This window comes from Sinocyclocheilus grahami, unplaced genomic scaffold (genome assembly GCF_001515645.1).
Source record: "Sinocyclocheilus grahami isolate Dianchi unplaced genomic scaffold, SAMN03320097.WGS_v1.1 scaffold1070.1, whole genome shotgun sequence".
Taxonomy (NCBI): Eukaryota; Metazoa; Chordata; class Actinopteri; order Cypriniformes; family Cyprinidae; genus Sinocyclocheilus; species Sinocyclocheilus grahami.
The window spans coordinates 90866-110856 of record NW_015506249.1 but is presented as its reverse complement, the minus strand read 5'-3'; the positions used below and the strand labels follow the sequence as shown (position 1 = coordinate 110856).

The following is a 19991-nucleotide window of genomic DNA, read 5'->3' as shown; positions in this document are numbered from 1 at the left end:
ATTTTAAATTATAAAATGCCTCACTGATTGTTTGACACATTCGATTTAAATAAATTCTGCACTGAAAATTGTCCCATTATCATACAAGTCGCCGTTTTAAAGCACTTTTTAAAAGTCTGTTTAAATTTAGTAACGCAGATAAAGAAAAACGTCATACAAGCCAAAAGACATCACATTTTATACAGCACATGTTTCGAAAAAGCTTGAAAATGTTTTGTGCCTTCATAGTCTGTAATGCGATACTGCTTTCCCATGCCGTTTTTTTTCTGATTGTTTTCCCGAGATTAAAGGTGCGTGTCTTCCTCTTGGTTGTCTTCCTCATTTTTCCCGGGCTTATTGACGAGCACCTGCCAACCGCTTCCGCCGTCCCCGCCCACCGTCACCCCATTGGCGCTGTGTTTCTTCTCCTGCATCTCTGATTGGCTGTCGCTTGTTACGTCAAGTGTGGGGTTGTCATGGCAACCGTTCTCCACAAAGTTCAGCTCTTCGCCTCTCGACTTCGGACGCGCCGTAAAGCAGAAGGGATGAAACCAAAGACAAATAGTAAATCAATTCGAACCCGAAACGACATTCAGAGAACGTTGAGGTTAGTCATTAGAATTCGAATTGCATATTAATCGCGCCCGAGTTGTGTTGACAGCATAATTTGTCAATACCACAGAACATTTGGGCTTGTAACGTTACCTCAGTTGTTTTTTAAGCAAACACCATTTCAAAGACCTACCATGTTTTTGAGTTTGGGTAAACGACGCTGCCAGCAGATATAGATGATTCCAGAAGCAATAATGAGCACACAAACCGATCCGATGATCACTAGAACCACAAACAGCTTTCCGTAGTCGCTACGCGTCTGACTGGGCCTTGAGTGGCACGTGTTCACGGTCGAATAATTCTGAATTCCAATCTGAAAATAAATAATAATAATAATAGTAATACAATTAAAATAAATCACAATAAATGCTAATATTAATGGTAGTAATAAATTAAAATATATAATAAAACAAAAACAAATAAATATTTATTATAAATTATTATCCATGTTACATAAGTTTATTTATTGTATTATTTGCTGCATTAAAGTCTCACCTCATATAGACCTCTTGTGATTTCCCCTAACATTGACAGGACATCTTTTGGAGGGATAATTTCTTCAACGAAAAGACAATATGAAGATAAAATTAGACTAAAATACCATAGAAAGTTTTTTTTTTAAAGAGAGTTTATTTAATAAAGTAAATATTTAAAAAATAATAATAATAAAGCACACCTTAGTAAAGAAAGTTTAGCCTATTTTAGGACCATTAGGATCTTTTGCATTGTAAATGCTTTTAAAAAGAAATTACAGATAAGCACATTTACCCCTAAATTCTCAATAATGCTATCCACACAATTATTCTATCCGAACACATTTTTAAATAAATGAGCATAAATCCCATTCAGTGCAACAAGTACTACCATATCATATGAATAATTGAATGATTTCACCATATTTTAGTGTCCTTGGACAGGACATCTTTTGGAGGGATAATTTCTTCAACGAAAAGACAATATGAAGATAAAATTAGACTAAAATACCATAGAATGTTTTTTTTTTAAAGAGGGTTTATTTAATAAGCTAACTATTTAAAAAATAATAATAATAAAGCACACCTTAGTAAAGAAAGTTTAGCCTATTTTAGGACCATTAGGATCTTTTGCATTGTAAATGCTTTTAAAAAGAAATTACAGATAAGCACATTTACCCCTAAATTCTCAATAATGCTATCCACACAATTATTCTATCCGAACACATTTTTAAATAAATGAGCATAAATCCCATTCAGTGCAACAAGTACTACCATATCATATGAATAATTGAATGATTTCACTATATTTTAGTGTCCTTGTTACACATTACACGAACTTACTATAGTAATAACAATAAATTGTGCATAAATACATGCATTTTAAGGTCTCCTTGTTACACTATTATAATAACAATAAGTTATGCATAAATACATGCAAGTAACCCTAACCCTAACCATATAGTAAGTACATGTAGTTAATTAATATTATTCAGTACTTAAATGTATAATTACACTGTAACAAGGACACCTTAAAATAAAGTGTAACCCCCTAATCCTAACCATATAGTAAGTACATGTTGTTAATTAACATTACAGAGTACTTAAATAAATTACACTGTATCAAGGACACTGTAAAATAAGTGTAACCTAATTTCTTTATTTCGGTAATAAGAATTGGGGGCACAATGGGCTTCACTTTCATGAAAACGATGATAAATATGACAGAATGCAAAACATCTTAAACAGGTACCTAAACAGTCTTAATTTTCTTAATGCAAAATATAATTACTCATTTTGCTCTTTTGATTTTGTGAACACGACCTCAAACAAGCCTTTGACAGGCTTTGTAAGATTCACCTGAGTAGATACAACATCTCACCAATGCACCGCACAGAGATGCGAGAGATAATACGTGCTATATTTATCCTTTTATATAGAGCATGAAATGAAAAGCCAATAAATGACTAACACCTCTCATTTAAACATTAAGCCTCACATTACATGTGACCACAGAGGCCCTGTGTGTGTGTGTGTGTGTGTGTGTGTTACCCTGCTCGCTGGCTAAGGCCATCAGAAGCTGGTGGTCCTGCTGTGTGGGTTTGCTGAGGAAAATGAGCCAGGAGCCTTCTGGGATGTTCATCTTTCTGGAGAAAGTGTTTTCCAGCATCTCCAGGAGTCTGTCACCGCTCTCCGTACGAAACTCATCCTGAGAGAGACACACACAAGACACAAACCATCACTAAAATGTCACTGTCCTGAAATGGTAAAACTGAGAAATACACTGATGTGTGTGTATGTATTAATTATATTTTTTTCATTGTCGCCAAAAACTGTGTGTATGTAGGCATATAAAATTCAAAATTAAATATATCATGAAAAAACATGAAACTGTGCAGTCAATAAATAAATACTTAAATTGAGAGAATAAATTATGTGGAATTTGTCAGAAAATGCACATTGAAATGTAATATAGAGGACAAATTTAAATATATGAAATACTGGGAAAAACATCTAATGTTGCTAACAATAAAGAAATACAATAAAATGGGAGTATAAATGTGCACAAAATGCATTTACATAAAAATGAAATATATTTCAATGCAATATAGTGGACAAAATATTTTTTAAAAATCATAAAACTGTGTAATCTATAAATAAAGTGAAAGTAAAATGTGAACATGAATAACGTGTAAACGAAAAATTATACTATTTGTCAGAAAATGAACCTAGAAATTAATATAGCAAACAAAACTGACATAAATATATGATCATATAATTATATAAGCTTTAATGCACCATGCAGTGTCGCAAACAATAAATAAATACAATAAAAAGAGTATAAATGTTCATAAAATGTACTTAATGAAATACAGCTCAATGCAATATAGTGGACCAAAAATATTAAAAACATCATAAAATGGTATAATCAATACAGTACAAAATACAGTAAAATATGAGCATAAATGAGTTGTATTTATGTTACAAAATTCATGAAATTTGTAAAAAAAACACCTTATAATGTAATATATTACAAAACAAAATCAAATAAATATAATATGATTATATATATATGTTTTATGCATCATGAATAAATGAATACAATAAAATGGGAGTATAAATGCACTAAATTTATGAAAAAATGTAATACATGTAAATGTAGTGTAGTGGACAGTATAAAAAAAGATAAATATATACATCATAGAATAATGTAATTAATAAATAAAAATAGAATAAAATAGGAGCATACCATGTATTTATATAAAATAGAATTAGCATAGAATGTGCCAGAAACTACACCTTGAAATGTAACAAGCAAATAAAATCAAGTAAATAAAAATATATGATGATGATATGATATACAGTGGATCATGCTGCAATTACGTGGCACTGGAGCGTTACCGTGGCAACAGACAACCGGCTTCTTTTACGCCGGCGAGAACGTGTATGTGCCAATGAAACATCACAGGGTAGCTTTACACGGATCACAGGGGGATTCAACGGAGAACTGAGGAGTTTCAGAAGAGATCTTAATAATGTCTCAAACTGTGCAGAGACTTGAGTCAAAGACGGCGCTGTTATCGTTGAATAAAACTAAAAATGCCAAAAAAAACATATGACATAATTGGTACGAATTAAGGATTACTTCTCACGACTGATTAATTATGACTGAATTCATTCATTACGACTAAATTCATTCCCACTACTGATTAATTTATTAGATTCCTAATTTTGGTACGTTGTGGCCACATTGTACTAATTCGTTCCCTCGTTTTAACTTAATTAAGTACAACGGGGCCACGATTTACTGAAACGTGGCCATGAATTAATAAGTTGTGCACTCTAAAAAATGCTGGGTTAAATACAACCCAGTGCTGGGTAAAATAGGGACAAACCCAGCAATTGGGTTGTTTTGACCCAGCGGTTGGGTTACTAGCCAGAAGGTTGGGTTAAACATTTAACCCAACATCAAATCCACTTAAACATTTAAACAACCGCTGGGTCAAAACAGCCCAATTGCTGGGTTTGTCCCTATTTTACCCAGCACTGGGTTGTATTTAACCCAGCATTTTTTTAGAGTGTGGGAACAAATTGTTAAGTCATGGCCACCAATGCATTTTTCCTACTCATGTTACGGGTGGGAGTACAGATATATTTCAGTTAGTTGTGACGGTAAATTCAAATTTTTGTTTAGTATGTTTTGTTTAGTAAGTTGAAGTAAAACTAAAATAGAAACTAAATAGACAAACTAAAACTGATAAAAAATACTAAAACACAACATAATTGCTACAAATGTAACTAAAATTAAAAATATAAAGCCCAACTCAAAATAATAATAAACTATACGAGATCTCAAAATGAAGTCAAACATTTCTCATCAAATTCTCAAACAAAATTCTGCTTTACTCTTTTATGCCAATTAATAAACCAAAAATGAATGGGTACTGGCACGGGCAAGATCCAAAAATGACAGAAAACCACCATAAAACCACAGTACAAGAAGCCAATATGACTTTTGCACTATATTTTACTGGTCTACTAACGCCATACGATGCTTTATGTGAAGAACAGACCCAAATTTAGCATACATTCAGATATGGTCTTTAAATATCATTGGTTTGTACTGTAAGTCATATGGACCACTTTTGTGGTACCTTATTGTCAATCTAGTAGCTCTGATCACTGACTTTGTTTTTGGGTGAAATTCAACATTAAATCACTTGCTCACCAGTGGATGCTCTGCAGTGAATGGGTGCCATCAGAACGAGAGTCCAAACAGCTGATAAAACATCACAATAATCCACACCACTCCAGTCCATCAGTTAACTCGTGAAGCCAATAGATACAAAGAAACAAATCCATCATTAAGATGTTTTTAACTTCAAGCACGTCTTCTATCCATAATATTGTTTTCTCCGGTGAAAAAGCAATCTCGTCTGCATCAGAAGAGAAATCTGCACAGATCAAGCAATGTTTACAAGCAAAAATAGTCCAAAACAGTTCTAAACAATTATGTGGTTTATTTTTTTATTGGGATTTATTTTATTTTTATTTATTTATTTTTATTTTGGATTTTGGACTCGTATTTTAGCCAGATGCAACAGTTTGAAGTTAAAATGTCTTAATGATGGATTTGTTTCTTACAAACACACAGCTTTTTGCTTCACAAGATGTTAACTGATGGACTGGAGTGGTGTGGATTTCTTGTGGATTATTGTGATGTTTTTATTAGCTGTTTGGACTCTCGTTCTGACGGCACCCATTCACTGCAGAGCATCCACTGGGGAACAAGTGATGGAATGCTACATTTCTCCAAATCTGATGAAGAAACAAACTCATCTACATCTTGGATGGCCTTAGGGTGGCATTTTAAGTAGGCTAAATATAATTTTTTTGGTGAACTATTCCTTTAAATAAAATATAATGACAGGTCTAGTAGGACAAGATTAACCTTTAAAGGGGTCATATGATGCTTTTTTAAAACATTTGGGCGGCATTATGCTAATATTTCCACATAGTGAGGTAGATATGTGGGGGCGTGTTAGAACGAGCCGTTTTAGGGGGGCGTGGCAGAGTCTTAACTTTGATAAAGAATATCTCTTTGGTTTTGAGACTTTAGTCTTTGCAACTTCAGGGATCTTATCTATGCACAATCAGCTTGTAACACTCCAAAGAGAAAGGAAAACTTGAAATCGCATCATATGACCCCTTTAAGACACATTTGCTTCTGCATTTTGCAGTGCTGTTAACGAGTTCATGAGATTAAGAATCACATTTTCTTTTTTCTTCTCTACAAAGGTCAGAGGATTGTTCAGGCTGCTAATAAAACAAATGCACTCAAGAGCTCACAGCGTGAGTTGTTTGTGCTGAGCGTCGTTAGTTGTGCAGTCAGCATGTTTCTCAGACAGAGATCTTCCTGCAACGCTTAGCATTTCTGCTGCAGTACGTCAAACGGGCTCTGAGCGGAACATACACCTTAATTAAGAGTAATTCATTGTAATGGAAAAACAGATTTTTATGAAGAAAATGCAAGTGGTTTGCTCATGCAAGAACAATATGTGGTTGGGTTAAGGTTAGCTAGAGAGTTCTGGGTTGGGTTTTGTGAAAAAGCAGCACTTACGCAGTCAAAGTTGTCCGTCATGTTGAGTATAACGTAGCCCTTTCCTGCAAGGTTGCTCCAGTCGACACAAATCACCTGCACAGAATGAGAAACAAAGAGAGTCACTGGATTGCAGTGAATTGTTGTGGTTTAACCGAAATGCTTGCTGACAACCTGCCGCGCTGCCTGGAGAACAAATCTATAAACACATTACTCTTCCAACGCAGTCAGAAAAATCAATCGTGAAATAATTTCCAAGAAGACACAATATATTTCATCCAAACAAACAATTGAGAATTTTATAACAAGAACCACTTGTAGGATTCACTTGTTTTATCAATATTTTTGAAAGCTGAAATGATAAAAAGTACATAACATTACTCCTTACCAGTGTTGTTATTGTTAGATCAAATTAAAACTATTAACAATTTATTTTGATTTTTTTGGTAATTTAAATTTGGAAGTTGACATAATATATAGAAATTAGATGAAAAACTGAAAATTAAATAAGATATATATTAAATAAGATATATAAATAGAAATATTGCCTTGGCACTTACCAAAATAAATATGTTAAGATGAAGTACCACAATTACTACAATTGAAACAAGAATAAATTAAAGCTTAATAGAAATTTTAGAAAACTGATAAAAAAAAAATTAAAGCTTGAGCTAAAATTAAAACAGAAAATCTAAAAATAAAGTTAATCCAAATTCTTACAAGACATTTCTTCTTGTTATTATGTTTATATATTACTATTATTATTATTATTATTAATAGTATTATATCATGATATACTTTATTATTTGTCATATATTCATATATTATTCAGTGGTACATATTTTTATCTTTGAGCACGTACAGCTGAATTCTGAAGGTCTTGAAATTTTTTTCTGCTTCAAACATTGTGTTTGAACATTTTATATAAGAAAGAATATATTATTTTATATATTATTACATATTATTATAGAGCTCAGTTAATTTCTTATTTTCTGCCACTGAGTACCTGCTCGGCCTCCTGGGACAGCTCTGAGTCATGCAGCACCGTTTCGGTGAGATATTCGGTCCCGCCGTGTCGAAGCTCCGCCCCCTCCTCATCCTCGGGTGTGGTGAGCGGCGCCCCCTGCCAGGCAGTTTCGGTGAAGACCAAGGGCGGCATATCTGAAGCGGGGGAGGACGAGGGTCCGGTTGTGAGCGGCGTGAGGTACCGCCATTCGTCCCCTTCCTCCTCATCTGGTTCGGTGGGAAAAACCACTACCTCTTCCTCGTCCTCATCTTCCTCAGAATCATCCTGGTGCGGTTTGTCCGGCTGCAGGGGCTCCCGGCTCGGCAGGGGCCCGATTTCAGGAGCCGTGGGTGCTTGTGTTACCACACGGCCCCTCTCGTCATCAAACGGGTTGTCGGACGTCAGGCGCCTGTCAGGCCCAGCTGTGGCCTCTGGCTGGTTCTGACGGGCGAGTCGGAGGACGGGGGGCGTGGCTGTGGAGTGGGCATGGTCTTCTGCACCTGCGATTGACGGCCCGGAGGAGGGGTGGAGACGGAAGCCGCTCGATTCTGAATCACTCTCCCACTGCTCCGGGTCGATGGACTCAGTTGTGGGTATGAACAATGAGGAAGAGAAATTCATCTCAGTGGGCTTTTGGCTCAGAGAAAGTGGCAAAGATGGTGGTTCTGGGGACGAAGGGCTGTAATCTATGAGGGAATAAAGCAAAAAAAAGTTGTAAACATTTCGAAGACATAAATCAAAGTACACATACTCTACTATTCCAAACTATACAGTGCTAAACTGTAATAAACTATTCTACATTATGCTTATGCTAAGCTATAATGGTATCGTTTGTTTTTGTAGTTGGTTTTTCAAGTTTGGTAGTATTGAGCTTTAGAGACAAACCGATATTGCCTTCATATGACTGATAAAATACATATTATCTTAAAGTTAAATGTCTGAGAACCAATAATTATTTCTTTATTTATGCTGTTAGACTATATCAGGGTTGTTATCGTTAACTAAACTAAAAAAATAAAAGCATTTTTGTTAATTCAAAAAATTACAAAAAAATCCCGTTAGTACGATTTCCGATTTAACTAAACACATCTAAATGCGATAAATCTAAAACTGAAATAAAATGTATAAAAATCTAGAGATTTAAAGACAAATTATACAAATACAAAAAAAAAAAAAACACACTAAATTACTAAAACGGTTGCTAAAGTTAAAGTGCAAACAGAAAATATAAAAATAAAATTATTTCAAAATATTAATAAAAACTAGAATAATGCGTTTATGATATTAAAATAACACTGTACTACAACTATAAAAACATTATATGCTTTAATAATATTTAATATTATATATTATAACTAATTAAATATTAAAATATGTAAATGTTTTTAGATTTAAATACTATTACATATGTTTTCATTGTTTTCATTTATGGCATTATATTGATGCTAAGTTGTGATATAAATGGTCAGAAACTTATTTTCAGATTTCTTTTGGGCTACATCTAAACATAGCTTAACATTTTCTTTAGAGAAACACTATTGATTGGTAGACTTAATATTAAATAACCGATAACCAAAGTTTAAAAGAGTGAATATCGGTAGTCCGTCTCAAGTGGGATACAGTAAAGTCAAAGATGCCAAAGTCTTGTATAATACAGCATATTGAAAGCCTATTATAGTGTTTGCATAGCCTGGTAAAAATGTAGTTTTTGAGTGTAACAGGATAGTTTATTATAGTGTGGTATACAGCAAACACTTATTAAGAAAATGTTGCTTTCACACTATAATATAATAGGATATAGTGTAGTAAGATCTGATGGGAACACACGGTCTTATTCATCTTTTGTTTCTTGAGTACAGCAGATTCGAGCAGCTGCACTGCAGCACTGCACCTGCGTCTGGCACAACACACACATCAGGGACCCGAGAGCTCTCGATTGCTGCCTGATTATTCATGAGACGCACACACTGCCACACTGAGACTTGCTGTAATGAGGAGAGCTATTGTCTAGTGTCAGCAGGAGAGAGCCGATATATCTATACTTTATCAAGAAAATTATCCTAACTGGATGTAATAAAAAAAGCAGCATACCAGGGACTGTGTGGCAAGATTTGGCACACTCCTCCAGCGACAGGAAGTTATTGCGATTTTCTCTGCAGCCCCCAAATATGAAGTTTTCGCACTTCTTAGCGACGGGGTTAAAGTGCCAGCGAGGGAGCGCCCCACGACAAGGTCCCACCTTCTTGGGCATCAGACAGCGCTCTGAGAGCACAAAAACAAACAGATACATGTACTGAAAGTGTCTTTTAGAGAACAATAGCACAACTCCAAATTTGACAGCCTGTGTTTCTCAACATCGCGCTAAGATCCAGTGGAATCATTCCTCCCTCTGTTCAATTACTCTACTGCTATTGGCTTGGGATGAAAAGCATCAGGTAACTGGAGGTCTTCACACTAATTAAAGACAGGTGGATGTGTGAAAGGGACAAGAGGACTGAAAACTCCTGAGAGTGTAGACAGAAGAGCACCAAACCACAGGGATAGATAGACAGATAGACAGATAGACAGACAGACAGACAGACAGATAGACATATAGATAGATAGATAGATAGATAGATAGATAGATAGATAGATAGATAGATAGATAGATAGATAGATAGATAGATAGATAGACAGATAGACAGATAGATAGACAGAAAGAAAGATAGAACAGCAGACATAGATAGAAAGACAGACAGACAGACAGATAGAGATAGATAGATAGATAGATAGATAGATAGATAGATAGATAGATAGATAGTCTATGTCTATTCCCTAAACAGATAAACGCTCACTTTCCTGGTGAGTAGGTGCAGGCACAGAGCCAGGTGAGAACACCACCTGAAGTGTCTTCACACACACACACACACTCAGTCATGGTTGTGTCCACCTGTCTCTCCATACGGCTGATCAGTCAAGCCTGTCTGCGGTGTGACACGGCGTGCACGTTACTCATTCAGCAGCGGTTGAGTGTGACGGGCTCTCGTGTTCACGCTCAGATTTACTGCTGTGGCCGCAAATTCACTCATCTTCCATATGTGCGCTTGTGTAAAACAATTAACCAAACATTTTCAAGTTTGTCTCAAGTTCTAAAGCAGATAGCTGTGTTGTCGTCTTCAGGTCCATTCAGTGCACCCATAGAGTCCCAACTATTAACCAAAAAATGTTTCAAAGGAAAACGTGAGTGTTGTGCCAAGGTTTAATACTTAGGATTATGGGTTTGTTCAAATCACTAATATGACAAATTATAACATTGATGTCTCACTTAGCGTACAGTGTGAGTGTGCCAGCTGAATCAAGCTGATATCCACCAGAGAAAATAAAAAAATGTCACACTCCTCACGGCAGAAAATCATTGGACAGCTCCGTCCTTCTCTCTGCCTCATGCGCACACACCGGAAACAGGCCACTGCGGTTAGCGAGCTAGCAGGTGAACTAAAAATAATACTGTTTTCAGGCACATTAATTCCCAGGAGTTGTGTAGAATGCAGATATATTTTCTCTACTCTGGGATGTGCTACGAAACATGTCCACGACCACAAGGTGGACTGAAGAAACATCAGTGGAATTGTTAAAGCCGACAAAACTCTAATCAACAAAAAAAGGTAAACATCAGCAGGGGACTGCAGGTGTCGAGGAAATGACGCAAGATAATGAGTCCTAAAAGCTGTTGTTCACACCACTTTACACCTCTAACGGCCTCTTTGGCAATCAAGTCATTTTTGCGAGTTAAATAACTGTCTAGAGGCTGAGTCATACAGAGGTACTGCCCTAATATGAATCTGTCGTCATTCAGTGCCTTTGCTGCACAATTTACAGGTGCAGCATATACTTTTTCAGTCATTTTCGAACATAAATACACAACCAAATTTCAATAGGAAATGAATCGAGTCATAAAATTGTCAGAGCAAGTATATTTACACATCTAGTTGATAAATGTCAAACATTTGACCCACTTGCGAATATACTATTGCAACCAAATTGCGCTCTTAATTAAGTCAATTCGTTGCCAGAGCGAATACTGTATTAACACCCCTAGCTTACAAATGACAAGTACTTGACATTTTTCCAGTCGCAAATATGCAACCAAATTTCTTTCATAATTTAAGTAGGTCATACAGTTGTCAGAGCTAATAATTGACAAAAAAAAGACATGTACTTGACCCATTTTTCCTCATCAATATGCAACCAAATTTTGTTCATAATTGAATCAAGTCAGATCAATGTCAGAGCAACTATACTGACATTTCGAATATACAAATGACACGCAATTTTGTTTGCGACAAACTAAATTTGGTTGCAAAATTGTAATTTTCAAATATAATATTGCAACCAAATTTTGTTTGTAATTGAATTAAGTCAAAACTTTGTCAGAGCGGATATATTAACACCCCTAGTTGACAAATGGCAAGTAGGATCATAAATAGCAAAAGTAAAAAATAAAATAACCAAATTTCGTTCATAATTAAATCATCTGATCGCTGTCAGATCAACTATAGTTACATTTCTAGCTGACAAACGACAAGCACATGACCCAAATTTAATTGTAAATGTGCAACCAAATTTTGTTCATAATTGAATCAAGTCAAAACGCTGTCAGACCGAATATATTTACATTTCTGGTTGACAAATGACAAGCACTTGATGCATTTTCCAATGTAATATTGCCACCAAATTTCATTCGTAATTGAATCAAGTCAAGTTGTTGACAGAGTGAATATGTTAACACCGCCAGTTGACAAACGATAAGTTCTTGACCCAATTTTTTTACGTAAAAATGCAACCAAAATTTTTCCGTAATTGAATTGTCATTCCAGTGTCAGAGCGAACATTTCCGCCCTTGATTGACAAATGAGATTCATGACATCAGATGAAAAAGGAAAGTCATTTTCTTCATGTCTTTGAAAGTTTACATAAACAAACTTAATGACTGTGTAGTAACATGCGTGAATAATGTTTCGAATGACTGTTTCTACTCACCATTCATGGCACTTAGGTCAATGCTGGTGTCTTTGGTCTCGATATGAGCGTTCTTGCCGTCCTCGCTGTCTTCGCTAAAGAACCCGGAGCTCTCCTGAGAACTCTCCATGAAGCCAGGCCTGCGTTCCCTCGAGACCTCATCGTGTTCCTCAAAGCCTACGGGAACATCCAGAACTGGCCCGTGGGAGCGGAGCGGGTTGGGTAGGAGCGCTGGATCAGCACTCAGAACCTCGGCACACACCAGAACCAGGAGAACTGAACCTAAATGAAAGAAAAATAAATATAATATAAGCTCACTTTTTGAACTTGGATTCATTCAATACACGAATCAAAATCAGCAACAAAGAACCAAACCAACTCCTTCACCACAAATTAATCTTTCTTAATAGCTTCAACAGTGACAGATGGTTTCAAGGATGTATGCATCCATCGAACACTGACTGGAGACATCTTTTGAGTCCCGGCCCTTATGGGCTTCAACCACAGCTGGCTCTGTATCATGCCGGCTTAGCGTTGTCTCTCAAACCACCCGGTCTTATCTTTCCTCGCCCTACCAGGTCACCACAGGATTAGCATTGGTTTAAACACTGGACAGCCGAAAAAGGCGACAACTGGGCTGAAATCTGCTTCTGGCTCTTCTGTTGGAGCCAAGTTGGAGTTTAAAAGCCAATTACACAGTTCTCTAATTCTGACACGGATTTAGTTTTTATTCATGGGTCTGTTTAATGAAATATATTCTCTAGTGAGGCTCGGTTTAGTTAAGGAGACCAGCAGGCTGACGTTTTGGCGACTCTGGTATTATATTTAGCAAGTGTGTGATTGTGTGGTAATTAACAGTGTGGAAAAACCGGGCACTTCCTGCTCCAATTTATGAATCGATCAACTTCGCCTTCTGGAAACATTCCAGTGGTTTTAGAGACCCGGGACATCCAGTGAACTCAAGCCATGCAATGCTGCGGAAACTTCCAAAATGGGACACTGCTGGAGAGTATAATTCCAAATAACCAAATGACATTTACTGAGTAAATTTGAGAGAATTAAAGATTAAAAGACCACTTTAATTTTCGAAAATCTTTCTACATTATCAGTAATGCAACATTCTATTCAAGTCGGATTTTGGAAGTCTGAATATCCAACGATCCACTTGGAAAAGTGCAACAAAATGTCAATTGAAGTTGAACATCAATACACCTGCAGAATTTAAGCTACACTCTTAAAAATAAAGGTGCTTCAAAAGGTTCTTCAAGCGATGCCATAGAAGAACCATTTTTGGTTCCACAAAGAACCATTCAGTCAAAGGTTCTTTAAAGAACCATCTCTTTCTTACCTTTTTATAATCTGAAGAACCTTCTTTCACCACAAAGAACCTTTTGTGAAACAGAAAGGTTCTTCAGATGTTAAAGGTTCTTTATGGAAACATTTAGACAAAAAGGTTATTCTATGGCATCGTGAAGCACCTTTATTTTTAAGAGTGTAGCATACAATTCTCCAAAATTTGGAAAATTATACAACTTTGTTGCCATGGCACTTTCTTATTTGCGTTCAAATACGGTGCAAAAACTTGTTGCACAGGCTTGATGTTGATGATGCTGAACACCTTTGGTTCTTGGATCCAATTATCAGTGAATAATTCCGTTGTGTCTGATCCTAATGCAAAACTATCTGACTTCAAAAGACTTGGAATTCAATGCACAAGCAATATGGACTTTCATCGTGCCTTTATTGACATTTTTGGAGCTTGACAATCACTACATGGTCACTGGTCAACAAATGGCCATACTAGTTTAGAATAAAAAGAAGTAATGATTACAGAATTAAAATTTTGGGTTTTTTGCATCTTTAGATTCTTCCTAAACATCTACCAACCAGTAAAGCATCCCAAAAGGGAAGTACCAAACACAGTGTCACCTCTATCTCTGTGATGTATGTCCTTAGAAAGTGTCAATGTCCCGCCCCAGTAGATCATATTAATTATGGTTGACGCAATCTTATTTTTCCTCAGTGGACTCCGGTTTCTGCAAGGCTACTTCTGACCTCGCTTGAACAGCGAATAGTGAATTTGCTGATGCCTGAACCCAAACACGTCTATCTCTGAGGAATGCTCCTTGGCCTTCTGCCCCAGAGATGCTCTCAAAGTTTGGACACATTAAATGGCACATTAATCATAAAAGCTAATATCTCGTTCATAGAGGCTCTGCGGCAACAAAACCTGTCCAGGATCTTTGCACTTGGGGAGTTGGATGAACCAAATGAAACTTAAGAAGATGCATAAACCTGAAGGACAAAAGAAGAACTTTAATAACAGCAGAGAGGCACTACTAAAAAGAGGACATATTTTGCTAAAATGTTTGTAAGAAGAACTTCAAAAAAATCTCCCTTTACTCAGTTCTCTGAATTAATAAAAATCTACTTATTTATGCTTATCATTTAATATTTAATGTGTTTCCTGAGACAAATAAAATACCCCAAAGATGTTTCTGACTTCAGGATGAAAATATGGGATATTTGCTCATTTAAGTTCTTATTTCAGGAAGATTTGATGTATACAGGTCAAATAAATAAATAAATAAAATTGTCAATAACCTGTCTACATCATGTCACTCCAAATAAATACATAAATTAAAGGGGTCATATGATGCTATTTAAATTTTTCCTTTCTCTTTGGAGTGTCACAAGCTCTTGGTGCATAAAGAAGATCTGTAAAGTTGCAAAGACTAAAGTCTCAAATCCAAAGCGATATTCTTTATAAATGTTAAGAGTCAACCCCGCCTACCTAAAACGGCTCATTCTAACACGCCCTCACATGTCTACATCACTATGTGGGAAGATTTGCATAAGGCTGCCCAAATGTTCACGCAAAGAAAGAAGGCGTAACTTTTATTCTCGCTGTAGTATTGTTGCCGCCGCCGCCATGTCGTGAAGACGCTGTGTGCTTCGTTGTGAAAGCGAAACTACTTTGTTTGGTCTTCCAAAAGAGGACGATATCGCTTCGTCATGCCTGGAGCTGATCCGTGGTGGTCGCTAAGGAAATACATCAACTTAGCGCTGTCAATCGCCGGATCGGCTTTCACCATGGACAAAGCTGAGTCCAGCCCGGGGTCGCCACATGTGGTTGCCGCAGGCATCACAATATGGCAAGGGACGTAACATTTCCGTCACACGCTTGAGAAATTCGGCCAATCACAACGCACTGGATAGCTGGCCAATCACAGCACACATCGCTTTTTCAGATCGATTCTGAGCTTTGTAAAAATCGGCACGTTTCAGAAAGGCGGGGCATAGAGGAGAAACAATAATGTACAGTATGTGGAAAATAATGTGTTTTTTTAACCGTAAACCGCATAAACACATTTCATTACACCAAATACACACCATAATGTTCTTTTTAGCAGCATCATATGACCCCTTTAAAAAAATGTTGTGAAAATAATGTCACAATGTAAAAAAAAAAAAATCTAAATGGTAATGAAATATGAATCAGACATGTTCTTGACATCTTCTACAGTGTGGTTTTTATATCATAACAGTCGCAACATGACCAGCGCCCACCTGTTTCTGACTGATTTCAGACGTCTGATAGTGCGCATTCATCCGTTCAGGCCAAGACACCACAATCCTTTGCCATCTGATACAAACACAGATCCATCACATAGCAGCTATTGTATTAAATATATGAGCAGTTCAGCCAGCGTCAGTATCAGACTCTCTCTAAAAGAGACGAGGAGCCTGAACACAGAATAAAATGATTCATAAATCATCAAACCCACCAAAGCTTGGCCCAATTTAAAGTGTGAGACATCTGGACTTCAGCAACACTCTGTGAATACATACTGCTGCCAATTATTTCTCTGTGTTAAATCCTCTCCATCTCCTTTCCTTTCCTCTCAGAGATAAAGCCACATCTCAAACGAGCGGCTCAGGTCAAGACGGGCTCAGCGGCAAGATAAATGCTGATGTCACCCGACCTGAATGGGTTTCTGGGCTGTGCCAGCTTACATTGCAGCAGTTCCTGTGTGTGTAGGTGGCATCGAGCGGTAGGAGTCAGATTTATAGTCTACAGACTGGCAGCTGCAGGTCTGCAGTGCCTGATACTGCTAAAGAGGGCATGAGTTGCACCATAGTACTGAATGATGACCATTTAAATTGTTCTCCAAGTGGTGCATGTCCAATTAATGATGGTATCGACATGGTATAAACATGATACTGTAACTATAACCCTAATTAAATGACAACACAGCACTTTGACAAAGACATTATATGTTCAAATAAGGTAAAAAAAAACATTATTATAGTACTACCTCAAAAACAGGGAAGTACTTTGATATATATCATGGTATTGGGTGATTAACATGGTATGTACATGCTTACATACTCCAAAGAAATGTAAAAAACACTATGCACTCTAAAAAATGCTGGGTTAAATACAACCCAGTGCTGTGTAAAATAGGGACAAGCCCAGCAATTAGGATGTTTTGACCCAGCGGTTGGGTTACTACCCAGAAGGTTGGGTTAAACATTTAACCCAACCGCTGGGTCAAAACAGCCCAATTGCTGGGTTTGTCCCTATTTTACCCAGCACTGGGTTGTGTTTAGCCCAGCATTTTTTAGAGTGTGGTATCTACATGGTAATATTGTAACTATAACCTACATTAAATGACAATAAAACACCTTGACGGAGACATCAAACGTTTACGATATGGTACACCAAGGTACTTCAGAAAATACCATGGTATAAGTTCCAAAATATTGTATTACTGTAGTAATACTACAAAATACGGTTTATATTATATATATATATTTTGAGAATATATATATAATATAAAATTTTATATATATAATATAAAAATATATATATTTTGAGATATATATTATAGTATTGGGTGATTATCATGGTATTTACCTGGTTACTATGGTATCTACATGGTAATATTGTAACAGTAACCTAAATTAAATGGCAATACAGCACTTTGACCATGACATAAAATGTTTACTATGTGGTATGCCAAGGTACTTCAAAAATACCATGGTATAGATTCCAAAAACACTCTATTACCAAAGTAATACCACAAAAACAAGGAAATACTTTGATATATAACATAATATTGGGGGATTACCATGGTAGTTACTCCAAGAAACTGTGAAAAAAAACACTATGGTATCTACATAAAAATGCCAGCATAAATGGCAATACAATACATTGAAATATACAATGACTTCAAAAGTTTACTATATGGTACGCCAAAGTACTTCAAAAAATACCATGGTATAAGTTCAAAGGGCATTGTATTGCCATAGTAATACCACAAAAACTGGGTAATACTTTGATATACATAACGGTATTGCGTGATTACCATGGTATTTACTATTTACATGATGGTACTCCAAGGAACTGCAAAAAACACCATGGTATCCACATGGTACCGTAACTAAATAATAATGCAGTATTTTGACATGACATAAATTGTATACGATACAGTATACAAGTACTTTAAAGAATATCAGAGTAAGTTCAAAAAAACATTGTACTACCATAGTAATACCACAAAAACAGGACAATACTTTGATATATATTATGGTATTGGATGATTACCATGCTAAAAGCATGGTAACATGTCAAAAAAAACTAAGTACTATTTATAAAATGGCAACGAAATGCCTATACAATGATATTTACATGGTAGTCTGCTATATCTGAAAGAATATCACAATATATGTCCAGAACAACACAGTAAAACCATGGCCATGTCTTTTACGCCATGATATTTAGACGGCACTCCAACGTACCTGAAAAAATACTAAGCTATTATGTGTTACAACATACTTAAAGAGGGTGAGTGTAAAGTGGGTCTCGAACCCGGGTCGACGGCATGGGAGGCGGACGCACTAACAAGGAGGCTAAAGACTGCAGCCTCTAACGTCAGTCGCTAGTGTGTCTCTTGAGATCAGGGGAGTGAGGTTTACCTGCACAGCACTTACTCGCTGGCCTCCGTTACATGAGCAAATCATCAAATGCCATATATGAGTGAAATGGGGTGTTGAACAGGGACTTGGCTTAAGCCTGAATCTGTGCTGCTCATTAGACTAAACAGACCTGACCGGTCATTGTTGTGTCTGGTCACCGGTCTGTCTGGAGCGGCTTTTGACCAGCACAATCTGTCAGCCGTGGCCTCATGGGCATGACAAGCCACCACACACACACACACACACACACACACAATCAGCGTCCACAACAGCTGCAAAATGTTCTTTTCTCAGTTACATGATGAATCATGCTGAAAATCCTGACTGGACCTGAATAGATCAGCTCGGTCTCTAGATAGGGAGGAAAAAGGGGCGTGTGCCTTAATCTGCACACTAGCAGATCAATAACACAAATATCTGAAAGATTTCAATGACTGGACTCTTCATGCTGGGGATCATGATAAGCAACACACATCAACAAATCATAAATGATCATCTCAGAAAATAACAATGCCTTTTTTCCCCTCATGCATGGAAACAATGAGAAGTGTTAATGATGATGCATATTGCTCTCAGACACAATACCGAACAGTGTACCGTAAATCAAACCTTGTGATTACTGTACCCTATCACAAAACTAGTGACATTTATCAGTGATTAAATAATCAATAGGTTGGTTTTCATCACATTATTATTATTATTATAATGGGCTATAAATATTTTTAAATACATGATTTCACATATATTAGATAGTAAAAATATAATTTGTACAATACTGACTACTAAAATGTATGCATTTTTATTTCAAAATTTTTTTTTTTTAATAATTACAAAAACAATTTTTTTTATACATTTACATAAAGCAATCGTTCATACAACACACACACAAAATACTGAACTCACCAAACATCAGGCACTGGATAGACGCGACCGACATCTCTGCAGCTTTAAACGATCGCATTGAGAAATTGTGTTATGCTACCGACGAGACACACTAACATGAATTAATCATCGGAATTAAAAACAGAAGGTCAGCTGATGGGCAGACGAAGCACGCGACTGTCTGTCCGCACGAGTGAGATATACTGTGCAGATCGGCAGCCGTGACTGCGAGGAAAGCCGGACGGTAGCTTGTGTGCTGCTCTTCTTGCAGTCAATGGACTTACAGCGATACACTGAGGATTTTGGAGGGTTCGATTCCTGGCGCAGTGACTGCAGGTGACCCGCTGCAGCGACGCAGGGTCCTAAACGCCGCGGGTTTTGTTAGTATGAAACTAGAATGAACGGTCAGCGATGGAATTCTGGAGTCGACCAATCGGAGAGCTCCGATTATGATCAACAA

At 36.7% G+C, this 19991-nt stretch overlaps 1 protein-coding gene across 3 annotated transcripts in view; it reads right to left on the bottom strand.

The window, feature by feature from the left end:
• Nucleotides 1–19: 19 nt before the first annotated feature.
• The window catches only part of podxl2 (podocalyxin-like 2), a 22567-nt gene continuing 2595 nt past the window's right edge, over nucleotides 20–19991 (bottom strand). The window contains exons 1-9 of one of the 3 annotated variants that reach the window (XM_016251767.1): nucleotides 19553–19785; nucleotides 12689–12949; nucleotides 9761–9931; nucleotides 7670–8355; nucleotides 6685–6759; nucleotides 2616–2772; nucleotides 1087–1148; nucleotides 725–904; nucleotides 20–497 (exon numbers count right to left, since the gene is read on the bottom strand). In XM_016251767.1, coding sequence (XP_016107253.1) covers nucleotides 285–497; nucleotides 725–904; nucleotides 1087–1148; nucleotides 2616–2772; nucleotides 6685–6759; nucleotides 7670–8355; nucleotides 9761–9931; nucleotides 12689–12949; nucleotides 19553–19610 — 1863 coding nt within the window. In that variant the 5' untranslated portion in view covers nucleotides 19611–19785 and the 3' untranslated portion in view covers nucleotides 20–284. Of the gene's footprint in view, nucleotides 498–724; nucleotides 905–1086; nucleotides 1149–2615; nucleotides 2773–6684; nucleotides 6760–7669; nucleotides 8356–9760; nucleotides 9932–12688; nucleotides 12950–19552; nucleotides 19786–19991 lie in introns of those variants that run through there. The other 2 variants (XM_016251768.1, XM_016251769.1) reach the window with 2 other exon arrangements.